This window comes from Euleptes europaea, chromosome 2 (genome assembly GCF_029931775.1).
Source record: "Euleptes europaea isolate rEulEur1 chromosome 2, rEulEur1.hap1, whole genome shotgun sequence".
Classification (NCBI taxonomy): domain Eukaryota; kingdom Metazoa; phylum Chordata; class Lepidosauria; order Squamata; family Sphaerodactylidae; genus Euleptes; species Euleptes europaea.
Genome location: NC_079313.1, coordinates 46,002,432 through 46,020,403, shown reverse-complemented (window position 1 = coordinate 46,020,403; position 17,972 = coordinate 46,002,432). Strand labels below are relative to the sequence as shown.

At 45.9% G+C, this 17,972-nt stretch overlaps 1 protein-coding gene across 1 annotated transcript in view; it reads left to right on the top strand.

The window, feature by feature from the left end:
* The window catches only part of DPYD (dihydropyrimidine dehydrogenase), a 750,022-nt gene that overhangs the window by 562,615 nt on the left and 169,435 nt on the right, over positions 1-17,972 (top strand). Inside the window, exons 17-18 of the mRNA XM_056844741.1 lie at positions 4,855-4,975; positions 9,170-9,289. Coding sequence (XP_056700719.1) covers positions 4,855-4,975; positions 9,170-9,289 — 241 coding nt within the window. The remainder of the gene's footprint in view (positions 1-4,854; positions 4,976-9,169; positions 9,290-17,972) is intronic.

The window sequence follows — 17,972 nt, the reverse complement described above, 5'->3', positions numbered from 1 at the left end:
TGAACTGTTTATGTCTTCTTGGTGAATTCATATAAAATGCAGTCACTGTGTGTGTGTGTGTGTGTGTGTGTGTGTGTGTGTGTGTGTGTGTGTGTGAATGAGAGCTGGTGGGGGTCATCGTGTCTGCTGCCCTGGTGAGTGGGGTGTGTGGCGGCAGGCCTGGGGCAATGCGTTGGGGGGGGGGGCTCGTCGTCCTGGGACAGTAAAACAAATCAAATAAAAATGAGAGTCTAAAACACAAATTACTAAACACATAGGCACCAAAATATACAAGTCTGAATGAACTGTTCATTCTGAACAGAAAAACATTCCCTTTTCAGACTTTTTGCCATATAATAGACAGGTTGGCTTACACAGACGAATGGACTCCGTCAGTTCTTCAACCACTCCTCCTTCTTTGGGATTATATTTATAATTTGGGGCAAGTATTAATCTTGCCAATGTTAAAGCATTAAGCACTAAGTCATGGACTTCTTTCCAGAGGAAATCCACACAATTCAGAAATTCACAGTGGGTAGTTGTGTTAGTCTGTCTGCAGTAGTAGAAAAGAGCAAGAGTCCAGTAGCACCTTAAAGACTAACAAAAATATTTTCTGGCAGGGTATGAGCTTTCGTCAGCCACAGCTCACTTCTTCAGATACCCGAAGAAGGTATCTGAAGAAGTGAGCTGTGGCTCACGAAAGCTCATACCCTGCCAGAAATATTTTTGTTAGTCTTTAAGGTGCTACTGGACTCTTGCTCTTTTCTACAGTTCAGAAAGAAAACCTTAGGGGATAATGGTAACCCTTTCCTTAAACCTTGAGAGATCACCGTTCCAATATTCTACTGTTCTGCATTCCCACCATAAATGTGTAAAATTTGCATTAGTTGCAATCTCTTTTAATCATTTTTGATAAATTTTCTTTGGCTGAAAGTTTTACAGAAAATTTTAAACCACTTAACACGAACGCCCAAATCTCTTGATTTAATGGGGCTCTCAAATCTTTTGTCTAGAGCTTTGCCATTTTTTTCCTGCTATTTACTATCAACCTCCAATAGATTATTATAGATCTTAGAGAGTATATTCATTTGCCAGCTAATGCTGTCAGTTGGGTTCTTATTTCCACTTTACTTAGCAGCATGTGTAAAAACCTTTAATATGTCATTACAAATTTCAGTACCTTCCATGGGCTGGATCCAAAGGTATCTTTTTACTCATGGAAGGAATCCTTTAGTTCCTTTTATAAGCAGAAGGGCATCTTGCATCTTTGGTTCCAACCCAAGGTCTCAAAGGTACTTGGGTATGGCAGGGATAGTAAATTCAATATTACCAAATTACCAAAGAATACCAAATTCGGTATTTTTGAGGGAATTTTTGCTTTCCACACAGTGTTCCATGGGCTAGAGGTATATTTTGGTGGAGACTGGTACATTGTGTGGAAGAATTCAGTACAATTGGTGAAGAAATCAGTATATAATATTGTTAATGTGGCATGATATATATACTATGCATATTGCAGATCTATTTTTTTCATAAATATTTAATACATACTTATACGATCTTACCAAGTACATTATAGCTGACAGTGCCATCCTAAGCAAAGTTACAACCATTCAAGTCCATTGAAGTCAACTCTGTTGAGGATTGCACTGTGTGTGTGCCTAATCTCTCTATTATACCACTGTTATCTGAACACATTTGTCACAAGTATTAGCCTCTGAAAGTTTTTTTTCCTGAAATGTACAAATTGACCTTTTCATAACTAGACAACCTCTGTAATAAATTTGAATCAACTTGGTACCATACTTGAGTATGCTAGATTCCAGTAGCACTTTAGAGACCAACAAGATTTTTGGGGTATGAGCTTTTGAGAGTAAGAGCTCCCTTGCCTCTTGAAATTCATACCCTGAAAATCCTGTTGGTCTCTAAGGTGCTCCTGGACTTGAATCCAGCTGTTCTGCTGCATACCCACATGGCTAACTGTCTGAAACTATACTCCAGTAAACTCAACCTTCTGGAACATATATGCTCAGCTTTAGCACTACCTTCAAAGGTGGAAATTTACATATTAAAATAACGCTACATACATAATTAGAAGTGTGGTGTAACATTGAAGCATGGGATTTCACACAGCTTGAAAGCCTTCTTTCATTTCTTAATGTGTGGAACTATGAGCAGACTTCTGTCATGGATTGAGGGAGAGATTGATTTTTCAAAAATAATAAGACCATCAGAAATTGATGGCACACAAGAGGCTTTGTGAGGTAAAAATTTAAAACAGCAGATTTTATTTTCAACAGCAACATAGGACGAGGTTGAGAACAGGCAAGCTAGGTTTCAGAAAAGGTATTTGGCTGGTTACAGACAAATAAAGAGTAGGCAAAATATTGTCGAAGGCTTTCACGGTCAGAGTTCATTGGTTCTTGTAGGTTATCCGGGCTGTGTTACTCCTCTGAAGATGCCTGCCACAGCTGCTGGCGAAACGTCAGGAAAGAAAACCACGGTTACACAGCCCGGATAACCTACAAGAACCAAAGAGTAGGCAGTTCTTTTATTTATATTTATATATATAAAGCTGCTGGACACTTGGTTTCACACTGAGAGGGCTCTGTTTTGGTTGACGGTTTCTGTTTGGTTTTCACTCAACATTTACTTAAACACAATGTTTATTCGGGTTTTAGGAGTTAGGAACTGTAAAAGAAAAACACTTCACGAGTTTATACCTTAACCTGGACTAGGGTCACTCTTGACTCCAGAGAGATTTCTCTTAAACCCTTTAGGTATCAAAATATTGTCGAAGGCTTTCACGGTCAGAGTTCATTGGTTCTCGTAGGTTATCCGGGCTGTGTAACCGTGGTCTTGGTATTTTCTTTCCTGACGTTTCGCCAGCAGCTGTGGCCAGCACCTTCAGAGGAGTAACACTGAAGGACAGTGTCTCTCAGTGTCAAGTGTGTAGGAAGAGTAATATATAGTCAGAAAGGGGTTGGGTTTGAGCTGAATCATTGTCCTGCAAAAAGTATCAAAGGTAATGTGCTAATCATTGTCCTGTAAGTATCAAGATAAAGTGCTAATTAGGGTGTGGTATGTTAATATGGAACCATACGACACCCTCATTAGCACATTATCGTGATACTTATAGGACAATGATTAGCACATTACCTTTGATACTTTTTGCAGGACAATGATTCAGCTCAAACCCAACCCCTTTCTGACTATATTTTACTCTTCCTACACACTTGACACTCAGAGGCACTGTCCTTCAGTGTTACTCCTCTGAAGATGCCTGCCACAGCTGCTGGCGAAACGTCAGGAAAGAAAATACCAAGACCACGGTCACACAGCCCGGATAACCTATGAGAACCTTTAGGTATCACTCACTACACCAGAGTGGCTTCCCTCTGTAGTTTAGAGATCACTCTTTCCTTCAGAGCTGTTTCCACTTTAATTATTAGGACTCTCTCTCCACGCTTAAAGATGTTGTCCTCGTTGATAACCAGTTGTTGACCCTATCTTGATCAGACAACTCAAACAGTGCTCCTCTGGTTTAGGCAGCTGAGGAGAAAATCCTCCCCAGACAGCTCACAGCTCTACCTGGCTGCTTCAAGCTCTGTCTGTGCTTAACTGACTCTCAGCTCACTCTCTCCGTTCTAAACTAGTAGAAAAGAGCAAGAGTCCAGTAGCACCTTAAAGACTAACAAAAATATTTTCTGGCAGGGTATGAGCTTTCGTGAGCCACAGCTCACTTCTTCAGATACTTCTTCAGTTCTAAACTGTTACAGTTCCAACGGCCAACTTCCAGAGTACCACAGCTGTCAATAAGGTGGCTCCAAGGCCAGAACAGCTCCCTGGAATTTAGCAGTTCTTCAGAACTTCTTTGCCCAAAAACTTTGGTTAAAATTTATTTAGCCCGTGGGGGCAGATAAAAATGTTAGGGGTCTGTATCTTTCCAGTGAATACCAAATCACAAAAACAAAAATAATTTTAATAGGTCAACTCCTTGTTTTTTTTTTTAGTCTGAGTGATTGGATAGTACACTGCCTATGCTTTGTTATAGAGCGGAAAGGCGATCTCCCACCCCCGTCCTCTGTTGCCAGCATTCAATCTCATGAGCAGCAGGAGAAAAATTTGGGGGGCACAATGTCACAGCCCAGCCCTACAACTGTCGAGAAATTTACCCAATTGCTGTGGTTTTTGCCATAGAGATTGGGTAAGTGCCTAGAGCATGACAGGAGGAATAGCAGCCATAACGCTTCCCTTCCCAGCCGCTACCTCCAACATCTCTCAGTGATTATGGGCATGGGCCTGGCATCTGTACTTTTTTCTGAGCTGGAGATTCCATGTATAGGGTTGCCAGGTAGCTTAGATTGGTGGGCAATTGCCTGCCAATCCATTGTCCAGTTTGGAAGCAGGGTATGCGTGCATGCACGACCACGCCATCGCAACTGACCTTTTACCACTCAAACTCCCAGTTTGAGTGGTAAAAGGCCAGTTGCGATACGGCACTTCTGGGTGTAAACTGGAAGTGACACAATCCCTGCTTCAGCTCTGCCCCAAAAAACCTCCCACTGGAGGAGAGGGGAAGCCTGGCAACCCTATCCATGTAGCAGGCCACAGTGATTACTTGATCAGTTTTCATGCACTGGATGTAGTTATACTGTTTCCTAGTCCTCCTTGATTTTTTTTTTAATGTTGCAAACACTGTGAAAATTCTTTCTGCTTCATGTTGCACTTGAATGGAGAGCAAAGGCACAGCTTAAGCTAATAAGACAAAGCCTTGAAATAATTTTTTGCACAGCATAGTGCAACAGATTGTCAGAAAGTTTTGATCATGTTACTGTTAATTATGCACTGCATTTGTCTGACCTATTTGAACAGGATCCAGAGCTGGTGCGCAACATCTGCCGCTGGGTGAGACAAGCTGTTCAGATTCCTTTCTTTGCCAAGCTGACCCCCAACGTCACAAATATTGTGACCATTGCAATGGCTGCACAACAAGGTAAAAAAACTAGATGTGTCCATTTGCATTGGGATTTTGGCTTGTAGCGTGATGGTAAACAGTGACAGATAGCTATTATTTAGCTCCTGCATGTGGGGGGAGTGAGGGGAGGGAATCCACATGAGTTATAGTGTATTTCTCAGGCTGTTGTCCTGAAACAGGGTGTCACTCCTTGCTGTGGTTTCAGACCAGGGCCCCTTTACACTTATGCACGAGGGCTGTCCTCCCAGGATCCTCCCTGGCCACCTGCATTACATAAAGGCACCTAAATAGTTTATACACTGCTTAGCCCATGCCTATTCCTACACCTCAGTGCATTCCAAAAGTGAAAAGTTTCTTGCCTTGCTGCACCCCCTCCACCCTGTTGTCTTTGAAGTCCCTTTAGCCAGTTTCTCCCAGGGTTCTTTGGGGACAGAGTTTGATAGCTGGCCAAATGCACCTTCTCTGGCTCACTCTCTCTTCTTCCTCTTGTGTCTCAGGTTTCTCATAGCCTCCTGCCTCCTCCCTTGGCTGGCTTTTGTGACTCTTCCTTGTCCCAGCATCTTTTGGAGCTTCTGAAGCCTCTCTAACTCCACTGTATATGTCAGCCTCCTTGGCCTCTCTGCTGCTGTTCCTCTCCCTCCCCTCCCCATTTCCTTGTATGCCAGACTTTAAATCTTGTGGTTGGATGGCTGAGCCTCCTCTCAGCAACAGAGGTGCATCACTTCTGTTGGTTTGCCAACTACACAAGGATTGTGACTTGTGAGCTTTTCACAGCTTCTGAGAAGATCAAATGCAGCTCCAGAGTTTGTCAAGAGAAATACACCTAAAATTATGTGTGGAAGAATACCAAAAATTATGATGGTTCAAAGATTACCAGGACCTTTTACATGGTGTAGGCATGATATCATTTCTACCAATCCACTCTGCATGTGTATTATCCACATTCTCCTCCCAATGCCGTTAATGCGGATGCCTCAAAAAGGAGGAAGAGATTGCATGAAGCCGCTCTGAGCCTGACCTTCGGGTTAGGGAGAGCAGGGTAGAAATGTAATCAATAAATAAATGAGTCAGACACTTGCATGGGATTCCCAGTTCATTCATGAAATCATCTGTTTGCTGGAGGGTGTGGGACACTGTACCTCTCCCTCTACAATGGATGCATGTATCTGGGAACTGTGCTGGGCTACAGCTATATGCCGAATCATGCTTGATGCAAACAGATTGTGTACCTTTGGGTAATATTTGAAATGGCTCAAAGAAACAAGAGTATATTGAGAATTGGAGCACATGAACATTCCCTATAGTGACCCTGACCAATGGTTTATCAATGTCAGTATTGTACAGTGGCTCTCCAGGTCTCAAGTAGAAGTCCCTTTCACATGACCTACTACCAGATCTAGGGTGGTGCATATTGATATACCCATAATAAAGAAAAGCCTTGGGAGTTTGTCTCCCAGCACACATCAGGGAAGTTGAAATCCCCCATAACTACCAGCTTTTGTTGTTTGGATACCCTGTCAATCTGCTCAAGGAGGGCAGCATCCACCTCCTCATCCTGGTCAGGAGGTCGGTAGCAGACTCAAACCACAATACTGTTTGTCTTTCCTTCCCTTATCGTCACCCAGATTCTTTTCACTGGGCTGTCTCCCTCCTCCAGTATTTCTTGACAAGCACTTCCTCTCCTTACATAAAGCTCCACTCCGCCACCTCTTTGACCTTTTCGGTTTTTCTTGAACAACTCATATCCATCCACTACTACATTCCAGTCATGGGAGATGTTCCAACAAGTTCCGTAATGCCTACTAAATCATATCCCTCTGATTGCATTACAAGCTGAAACTCTTCTTTCTTATTGCCCAAGCTTTGGGCATTGGAAAATAGACACCTGAAGCCCCACTCCTTTGGCTCCTTTAGACCCGGCCCTCCCAGGTGGGTCTCTCCTATTTGATCGTCTTCATTTAAATCCCTTCGTTGGTTGCCTCCTTCCCCTTGTGGTATTAGTTTAAAACCCTCCTGATGAATCTCTCCAGGTTTCTTCCAAAAACATTCTTCCCCAACCTTGAAAGGTGAATTCCATCGCATGCTAGTAGGCCATTATCTAGAAAACCTAGTCAGTGCCCCCATTCCCTTTAGCTTCCTCCAGAGAGCTTTATACTCCGCTTTAATGTTTTCAACGGTGTTCATGGCTGTATCGTTGGTTCCCACATGGACCATCACAAATGGGTAATGATCCTTAGGTTTGACCAGTTTTGGTATCTGGTCTACAATATCTTTAATTTTCGCCCCTGCAACCAACACACCTCTCGGGTCATGGGTTCAGGCCTGGACACATGACATTCCATACCCCTCAGCAGGGAGTCACCTACAACCAACACTTTCCTTTTCCTTCCAGTGCCATCTCTTCATGACCCCCTGACCTCCTCCTTCTGTCTTCCTTGTGTTTGTGTTTCTTCTGCTGGCAGTGTTTCTGGCTCTTCCACCACTGTAAGGGCCTGGAATCAATTCCTGGGTTCTGATGGCACTGAGTGCCAGTTTGCGCGACGCCTATGGGGACATGTTGTGGTGCTCTGAGGAGTCTCGGGGCAGGTAACCATACTGTTGTCCCTTTGAATCATCTCCTCTTTGCTATAAAGTGCCTCGAGGCTTCTGTTAATAGAACTCTCCCCTTCCTTGATGTCATGGACAGTAGCAATCCTTTCCTCCAGGCTCTATACCTTGTTCTGTAAGAGCCCTATTAATTTACACTTCTGACAGGTGAAAACAAACATGGCACACTCCCTGCAGGTCCAAGAGCATCCATCATCATCCTCACAGTAAATTCTTCACTCTAGAAAGACCTTGGTGTGTTGATCTAACCTAAAACTAACAGACCTAAACACTGCCTACTGAAGGCAAAAGCGGTAACAAAAACACCAATGTAAAGGCCTCTTAACTATTTACCTATATACTTATATTTATATGGTCCCCAGGCTAAGAGCCACAGGGCAAGAGCCCTTCAGCTTGTGCCTCTGGCAAAAGCAGCCTTGTTAATTATAGGCTCTTAGCCCCACCCTTCAACAGCCAACAGCAGAGGGTGGAGCCAGCAATTAACCTCAGTAACACAAGCCCTCCTCAGCAACAACAAGAGAAAAGAACAAAGGGAACCACTCAGAATCCCCTTTCCAGCAGGTGCCAAGCACCCACTCACTCTCACATACTATCCTCTCACATAGCCTCCTCAGCTACTGTTCCCCAGCAGCTTAGGAAAACAAAAACTAGGACTCACCTCTCCAGTAGTAATGCTTCCTGCTCTGACTCACACCACTCATAATGGATATGAGTTGTTCAAGAAGAACCGAAAAGGTTGAAGAGGTGGCAGAGTGGCCCTGTATGTGAAGAGAAGGTTTGCTTGTCAAAGAAATACTGGAGGAGAAGGGTGACAACCCAGTGGAAAGTATCTAGGTGAGGATAAGGGAAGGAAAGACAAACAGTATTGTGGTTGGAGTCTGCTACCGACCTCCTGACCAGGGTGAGGAGATGGATGCTGCCCTCCTTGAGCAGATTGTCAGGGTATCCAAACAACAAAAGCTGTTAGTTATGGGTGATTTCAACTTCCCTGATGTGTGCTGGGAGACAAACTCCCAAGGCTTCCCTTTATTTCCCCTTTATTATGGGTATATCGATATGTACCACCCTAGATCTGGTAGTATGTCATGTGAAAGGGACTTCTACTTGAGACCTGGAGAGCCACTGCACAATACTGACATTGATAAACCATTGGTCAGGGTCACTATAGGGCATGTTCATGTGCTCCAGTTCCCAATATACACTTGTTTCTTTGAGCCATTTCGAATATTACCCAGAGGTACACAATCTGTTTGCATCAAGCATGATTCGGCATATAGCTGTAGCCCAGAACAGTTCCCAGGTAAGAGACTAACAGATGGTTTGCCATTGCCTTCCTCTGCAGAGCAACCCTGGTATTCTTTGGTGGTCTCCCATGCAAATACTAACCAGGGATGTCCCTGCTTAGATTCTGAGGTCTGACAAGATCGGGCTACCCCATCCTGCCTTCCCTAAATGCATTATAGACATTATTAATTATAATTAATTCCTTAAGATTGATCACAGTTTCATAGGAAGTGAGCTTTACCTTACTAGGCTTTGGGCTGCTGCCAAAGAATAATTTTCCCTGTATGTTATTATTAAGGTTATCACTGACATTGTTCACAGGTGGTGCAGATGGTGTTACAGCCACCAATACCGTCTCAGGGCTGATGGGTCTGAGAGCAGATGGCACACCTTGGCCTGCCATTGGACTGGGGAAAAAGACCACATATGGCGGAGTGTCAGGTAAGCATGCACCTTTCTTGCGCAAAATTATTCTTTTGAGGCTAGCAAACTATTGGGAGGCTCTTGTAACAGAATTAGGATGTTGTGTCTGCTGTGGCATGCTGAGACGCTTGTTGTGGGTCAGGATTTCTAATAGTCATTACTGATGGAACAGATTGAGTGTCAACACTCTTGGTGAAACACTGCAATGGAATGCAATAACAGATTCACCACTGAAGAAGAGGGAATTTCTTTTCATCTGTGTGGCTTCTATGCAGTCCCACACTGAGGACTGCGCAGGCGCAGGCCAGCCACGGATAAGATTTGTCAGCTTCTAGCAAATTCTAAGAGTGCTCCCCCTCCCCTTGGGGCATACAATCTTCCCGCCCCTCGGTCACATCACCCAAGGGGGAGGGAGCACTCTTCCCTCCAGTTCTCTTTCTGCCGCCACGGAGAGAGAATGTGGTAGCTTTGTCTCTAGCCATGGAGTCCAAGAAAGCTCCACTTTTCAAGAAATGTACCTCCTGTGGTACCAAGATGGCGAAGAATGATCCTCACCTTGAATGCCTCCTTTGTTTGGGGGAAGGCCATATTCCTGCAACTTGTAAAAGTTGGTCCAAACTCACCAACAAGGCCTTGAGGGTTCGGTGGACTCACCTGCTCTCTCATCTTTATAAGGAGTCTCTTCACCCACGAGGTCAATCTGCTGAGCCTGATCCTTCAACCGGTTAGCCGCAATCCGAGCCGGGTCCCCCAACAAAAAAATCCAAGCGGGGTGGCCCTTCTAAGAAGCCCTCGTCGGTCGTTGTTCATTTGGCAAAGTTTATTGCTCTGGGTTCACAAGATGGCCGCGGCTCTTCGCGCCATGCGTCCCGCTCCAGATCGCCTCGGCGCTGATCACCTTCGCGTTCGCCGAAGTCTCTTTGACGCCGATCACCCTCGGCTTCTCCTCGATGCCGATCTCAAACCAAAGTGTCTCAGCCATCGGCGTCGCTTGCCTCTTAATTAGCTGTGCAGCAGCCCATTACCATCGAGGATTCACCTCCTCATTCCCTGGCTACCCCCTCGGTTCCGTGTCCGAGCAGGGCCCAGGAAGACTCAGCTGAGTTCAAACAGCACCTCCTTCACCTCTATAAAGATGTGCCTCCGGTGCTTACAAAGTCCCCATGGCCTGATGATAAAGGGCCTCGGGCAGAACCTACAGAGCTCCAGGTCGGTGCCGATCAACTACCCCCTCCTGTGATCGCTCAACAAGACTCCCAGCAGTCTGTCGAAAAGAACCAAGTGGAGTCTCCAAAAGGTTTTTCCCATATCGAATCTGGCCAACGGCCTCGGCGTCGATCGACTTCTCAACGCCACTCTCGAACTCCGGCTTTGTCCAGATCCAGTCGGTGTCTGAACCGATCCTCTTCTCGACGTCGATCCAATCGTCAGAGTTGATCCGCTTCCCACAGACGCCGGTCATCCTCTCGTCGGAGCCAATCTACTCATCAGAGCCGTTCTTCTCATCGGAGCGGATCCCATCGTCGGAGCCGTTCCTCTCGTCGGAGCCGATCCTATCGTTGGAGCCGATCCATTCGTCGGCGCCGATCTATCTCTCACCGCTCCCAATCTCATCGGTCTTCATCCATACAGTCTTCTTCCAGTCATAGCCATTCACTTCGTTCACATGGTCCAGATGTTCTACCTCGCCGTTCTTCATCCAAACAGCCAAACATCGGACATCGCCGTTCACTTCTTTCATGCAGTCCGACCATTCAGAGGCGCCGTTACTCCTCTAGGAGCCGGTCTCCCTCTCATCGGTGCCGAGATGTTTCTCGACGCCGATATCCTACTCCTTCCATATACTCGGGCTCTTCGGTCGACCGTCATCGTCACCGGCGCTCCCGTTCATGTTCGCCTTCTGGAGGCTCACGTCGGCATCGACACACGCCATCTCACCATCCTGATGATCATTCCAAGGATTCTGTTCGTCCAAGGCAAGCATTGCTTCACAAGCCTCCTCTATCCAGGTCTCCTTCTATGTCAAGGGACACTGATCCATCCAAGTATGACGCCTCCTTCTCCCCTGATGAGGATGAGGAATCCCGTGCTTCAGTTTCCTCACCCGAGGACACTGTTGGGGACTCTAAACCAGTTTCTCCTACGGGGGATGTTCGCTTATACGCAGAACAATTAATCCGCATGGCGAAAGCTCTTAAAATTGATTTTAAACCGGAGGATTCCGGTCCTATCGATGATATAATGGATATTCTCCATAACCCTGATGTAGGCCCTGTGGCCCTCCCCATGATAAAAAGCATTCTCGAAGTGGTCCGTACCAACTGGGCTAAGCCTGCCTCAGTTCCCTCTTCCACCAAGAGTAGAGAATCTATATAAGATTCACAGAGAAGGTGAAGAATTCCTCTACCAGCATCCCCCTCCTAATTCCATTATAGTGGAGGCTTTGCCTGGTAAATATAGGTCAGGAGCACATTCCTCTCCACAGGATAGAGAGGGTCGCAAGCTAGATCTCCTTGCTAGAAAAATTTATACCTCTAGTGTGGTAGGCCTCCGCATTTCCAACTTCCTTGCGGTCATGGCCAGATATCAGCACTCCCTTTGGGATCGTGTATCCCCTCAAATTTCCATCCTTCCTGACAACCAACGCCCTTTAGCAAGGCAGCAGCTCACGGCAGCACGCCATGTGGCGGACTTGTCCAGTAAAGCCATTGCTTCCGCCATAGTCATCCGCAGACACGCTTGGTTGCATCAATCTGCGCTTCCCTAAGATACTAGGGCACATATTGAAGACCTTTCGTTTGAAGGGACGTCCCTATTTAGCGACCAAACAGATACCTTCCTGGATCGCTTGAAAAAGAATAAGACAAATTCAAAGTCTCTAGGGATTGCCCCTCAGGCGCCTGATTTCAAGTGGTGTTATTTTGGCCGACAAACCAACCAACCTTCCTGCCCATACCGTTTTCAAGGGTCTTTCACACAACCTTCATTCCGCCCTTCCTTTCCTCGCCCTCAGAACGAAAGGAAGTTCCAAAGCAAACCTAGGGTCCGCAAAGGCCCCAGAGGGTCTCTGGGCCGTTTCAACAAACCGAAACAGGCATGACTAGACGTGTCCATTGTTTTTTGTGATCACCTGTCCATGCGTGGTTTGCAATTACCAGTGATGTATGGGTTCTGAAAATAATAAATGTCAGTTACTTTATAGAGTTTCTTACGTTACCTTTGCATAGGCCCTTGGCCCGCTCTCTGTCACCAGCCCCTGACCTACTTGTACAAGAGGTTGACAATTTCCTCTCTAAGGGGGCTATTTCAGAGGTTCCATCTGCTGACCAGAACCATGGGTTTTACTCCCGCTTTTTTCTTGTGGATAAAAAGGGGGGAAGCGCCTATCCTGGAACTCCAGGACCTTAATGCCTTTATTAAGACCAGAAAATTTTGTATGCTCTCACTCCCAGAAGTGCTTCCCCTCCTGGACAGGCACATGTGGTTCGCGGTGCTAGATGTCAGCGATGCTTACTTCCACATTGTGATTTACTCAGAGCGTTGCCAATACCTGAGGTTTGAATGTAACGGAAAATGTTACCAGTACATTGTGTTACCCTTCAGGTTATCTACGGCCCCCAGGACCTTTACAAAGTGCCTTGCAGTTGTGGTAGGTCACCTTGCCCTGAAGGGTTGCGAAATTTTTCCTTACCTCGACGATTGGTTAATCGTGGGTCCTTCTCAATCACAGTTGGCCACGCAAGTGGATTTAGTCCTTGCAGTCCTTCATAATCTGGGTCTTTTAGTTAATTTTTCCAAGTGCAAACTTGTCCCTGCACAGGTGCAGACCTTCATTGGAGCACGCTTGGATGCTGAACAAGCCAGGGCCTTCCTCCCTATTCAAAGAGGTCGCACCATCCAAAAATTGGTGGCCAAGTTCACTAAGAAACGCTTTCAGACAGCCTACCACATTCAGCAGTTGTTAGGCCTCATGGCCTCCACCACGGCTGTGGTGGAGTTTGCACGACTTTGTATGCGCCTGCTCCAAAATTGGTTCCTCCGGGCATCCAGGCTCAATGTCGACTCCCAGTACAAACGCCTGTCCATCCCTAGATATGTCATTGCTTCCCTGCAGTGGTGGGCGTATGATATCAACATCCTCTCAGGCGTCCCCTTCCATTGTCCTTCCCCTGAGAGGTACCTGTTCACAGATGCTTCCCTTTCTGGATGGGATGCTCATTGTGGTAACCTTACGCCACGGGGTACATGGTCACATTTAGAATCCCGGTTGCACATAAATTTATTAGAGCTTCGTGCCATCCATCTCGCTCTGTCTTCATTTGAAGGGCACCTGGACAGACATCACATTCAGATCGCTATGGACAGCTCCACCGCCCAGCATTATATAAACAAGCAGGGTGGCACAGGGTCCGTTTCACTCTCCAAAGAGGCCAGCGACATTTGGGAATGGGCCATAGCTTATCATGCTACTCTCGTAGCAATTCACATCGCAGGCAAGAGCAACACGTTAGCGGATGCTCTGAGTCGCCTTCCCAATCAAATGCACGAGCTCACCTTAAGTGATGACTGTCTCCACCAAATATTCCGACAGTGGGGTTACCCGCAAGTGGACCTTTTTGCAACACACCTCAACTCCGTGTGTCGCAGGTTTTATTCGAGGGCGGGAGCCAGCCCGGGCTCATTGGGGGATGCCTTTCAGACGATTTGGAACGGGGCTCTCTTTTATCTCTTTCCCCCATTCCCTCTACTTCACAAAGTCCTAGCCAAGTTGAACCATGACATGACAGATGCCATCATTGTCACTCCCTTTTGGCCCAGGAGGTCGTGGTTCGCAGTGCTCATGTCACTTGCGCAAGGGAACTACATCCTTCTCCCGAAGGATCCCTCCCACTTCCCCCCAGATCTACAACTCGCTGCCTGGAGGGTGTGGCCCCAGGGCAGTGGTCTGACAGGGTAGCTAAGGTCTTATTACACTCTTTAAAGTCCTCCACGAGACGATCTTATGATGCAAAATGAAGACATTTTTCTGATTGGGCTAAAGTCAAGGATGTTTCGCCAATTACTTGCCCACTGTCTGTTGTGTTTGATTATTTGCTAACCCTCAAAGATGATGGTTTATCTAATTCATCCATTAAAGTTTATTTAGCTGCAATTTCGGCTTTTCACCAAGATATCGACTCCTTTTCAGTCTTTTCTCATCCCCTTTCCAAAAAGTTTTTGAGAGGTCTCACTAATTTGTATCCTCCCGTCACTCCACCCATTCCTCAGTGGAGTCTCTCCTTAGTACTTTCTCAACTCATGAGACCTCACTTTGAGCCATTGGCCACTTGTCAAATGGCTCTGCTATCGTTTAAGGCAGCCTTTTTGGTCGCAATTACCTCAGCAAGGAGGGTGAGTGACTTATCAGCACTCTCACACTCCCCTCCTTATACTAAGTTCCACTCGGATAGGGTGGTGCTGAAGGCAAAGGTGTCTCTTTTACCCAAGGTAGTATCAGCCTTCCACCTTACCCAGGACATTGTCCTCCCGGTTTTTTTCTCTCACCCATCTTCAGATGCTGATAGGGCATTACACTCCCTCGATGTCCGAAGAGCCCTCCTTTTTTACATTAAGAGGTCTCAGAACTTTCGTAAGGACGATAACCTTTTTGTTTGCTTCGGGGGACACCGTAAAGGTCGTCGTGCTTCTCCTCAGACTCTCTCAAGGTGGATCACGTCTACCATCAAATTGGCCTACGATCTTGCTCACCAAGAATGTCCTCCTATGATTAAAGCACACACTACCAGAGCATATGCGGCTTCTATCGCCTTATCTTCAAAAATAGATCTCCAGGACATCTGTAAGGCTGCCACATGGTCCACGCCCTCCACATTTATGAAACACTACGCTGTGGATGTGGACTCTGCAAGAGATGTAGCCATGGGACATGCCGTACTGCAGTCTTTATTTCGGTGACTGTCCCACACCCACCATCCTGGTAAGCGAGCTCGCTACTCTCCCAATGTGGGAGTGCATAGAAGCCACGCAGATGAAAAATGGAGTTTCACTTACCTGTAACTGTTGTTCATCTGGTGGATCTTCTATGCAGGCACACATCCCTCCCTCCTTCCCCGCTGTGGGACCTCTCCGCTAGACCAGTGGTTGGTTCCGTGGCGGCAGATTGGAGAACTGGAGGGAAGAGTGCTCCCTCCCCCTTGGGTCAGGTGACCGAGGGGCGGGAAGATTGCATGCCCCAAGGGGAGGGGGAGCACTCTTAGATTTTGCTAGAAGCTGACAAATCTTATCCGTGGCTGGCCTGCACCTGCGCAGTCCCCAATGTGTTCCTGCATAGAAGATCCACCAGATGAACAACAAATACAGGTAAGTGAAACTCCATTTTTCTCTTGCGACCCACAGTTTTTTTGGAATTTTTCATTCTGTCATAGTTGTCAGGCCACATGTTAGACAGAAGCTAGGCAAAGGGCATTGCAAGAAGAAAATACAAACATTCCGAATGCAGTGAGCAGTTTTTATAAGTTGCGCTTGGCACCTTTCTCCTTTCTCACTTTATTTTCATAAGTGTTCTCCTTGGGATGTATAACCACCAATCTAGTATTTCTGCCATGGGTCAGCCTGCTGGGGCTTCCTCAGATGACGAAAGAAGAAGAAGAAGAAGAAGAAGAAGAAGAAGAAGAAGAAGAAGAAGAAGAAGAAGAAGAAGAAGAAGAAGAAGAAGAAGAAGAAGAAGAAGAAGAAGAGTTGGTTTTTATATGCCGACTTTCTCTACCACTTAAGGGAGACTCCTTCCCTTCCCCTCCCCACAACAAACACCCTGTGAGGTAGGTGAGGCTGAGAGAGCTCTTTAAGAGAACTGTGACTAGCCGAAGGTCACCCAGCTGGCTTTGTGTGTAGGAGTGGGGAAACAAATCCAGTTCACCAGATTAGCCTGTGCCGCTCAGGTGGAGGAGTGGGGAATCAAACTCAGTTCTCCAGATCAGACAGCAGGCTCAGCAGCTGCAGGCAGAGCAGCCTTAGACAGATGGGTCCTCCCCATGTCTGCAGCCACAGGCAGAGGAGCCTCAGGCAGATCTCTTGATTCTTATCTGCTAGCATTAGTGAGAGGAGAGTCCTTCTATTTTTACCAGGTTGGCAGGAAATTATAGGGGTAATCAGTTTCCCTAATATGACTATAGATCTTACAATCAAAAAAGGTATGCTCTAGGGTCTCAATATTTCCACATAAGCACACACATTCTGTCTTAAGTCATCAAGTAGGCTTGGCTATTGTGCAAACAATTAGTCACAAACCTCCCTGTGTATCGGCTTTGTCTCCCTGCTATACTTCGGATTCCTGGTATCCTGACTTCTTGGACTGCCCCTGACTCATGCCTTCAACTGCCCTTGTCTGTATTGGTATCTTGTACTCTAACTGAATCGTGTATGAACTTGGACTGCTTCCCAGACTATGCTTTGATCATCTGGCCCTCGCTCTCTGCCTGCAGCATGACAATTTCCCTAGTCTACCTCTACAAACAACTGTGTAATACACACATACTTCATATGTTGGATTCCAGTGCAGATTGATATTTTAACCCTGGATCGGGGGTGGGGGTGGAGTTTTGCTAACTAATACAGTGGTTTATTTTCATTGATGGATTAATCTGTTTGACCCTGTGCCCTCAGTTACTGTGACAACATGAAGCTGGTCCTGCAGAGACAATAGCATGAGCTTCTAGACTGTAATGGTACAGAGATTAGTCTCCTTGGAGATATAACAGTGGTAAATATTCATAGCATAATAGTGTCCTACTGTTTAAGCAAAATGCAGCTGAATCAGGCCAAATATATTTGGAGGAGGCTGGACAGACAAAGGAGAACAGCGTTCTTTCATGTTGTTCTATTGTGTGTCAAAAAACAGGAAAGCTGTTTGGGGGTGATTAGCTTGTGGGTGTTTTTTTAATTGACTTATAACTGTAAGGAAACTAGTTGTGGCAACAAATTGGTCCCCAGCCTTATATAGATAACCACTCTTTGTAGGGAGGTTATAATGGCTGGTGTTTAAAATAAAAATAAAAAGCAGGAACATGCATTGGCTTACTGCAAGCCTAAAAGCTATCCAGTTCTTTGTATGAGGGGTATAGGTAGAGGAATGGACAGGCAGATGAGAGAGAAAGAGGGAAGTCACTTGCAAACTCTTGGGGCTTAAGTACTTCCTACGCTTTATTATCCTATTTCAATTTTTTTCAGGCTACCATGTTGACAGTGAAAGAATAAAAGAGGTCACAAAGGGTGCTGTGCATTAAAAATTAATAAATGAACTATTGCAGTAGTATTTTATATGTGTAACACTGTTCTTTTCTTTTCTTTTCTTTTTCATTTTAATCTGCCATTTCTGAATATTCCTCCACGGCATGTCTGTCCAATAAAATGCTGAAATAGTTGCCTTATGAAAAGCATGTCCGCCATGCCATGGATTTAAAGCATGAGCATGGTGCAGATTATAGCAGCACCTGACCTCTTGGCCCTTTTCAGGCCGGTCCTCATTTTCATTGGAAAAAAAATCTGTTCATCTGCGTGGCTTCTATGCAGTCCCATATTGGGGGACTGCGCAGGCGCAGGCCAGCCACGGATAAGATTTGTCAGCTTCTAGCAAAAACGAAAGTGAGAGTGCTTCCCCTCCCCTCGGGGCATGTAGCCTTCCCGCCCAGTGGTCACATGACCC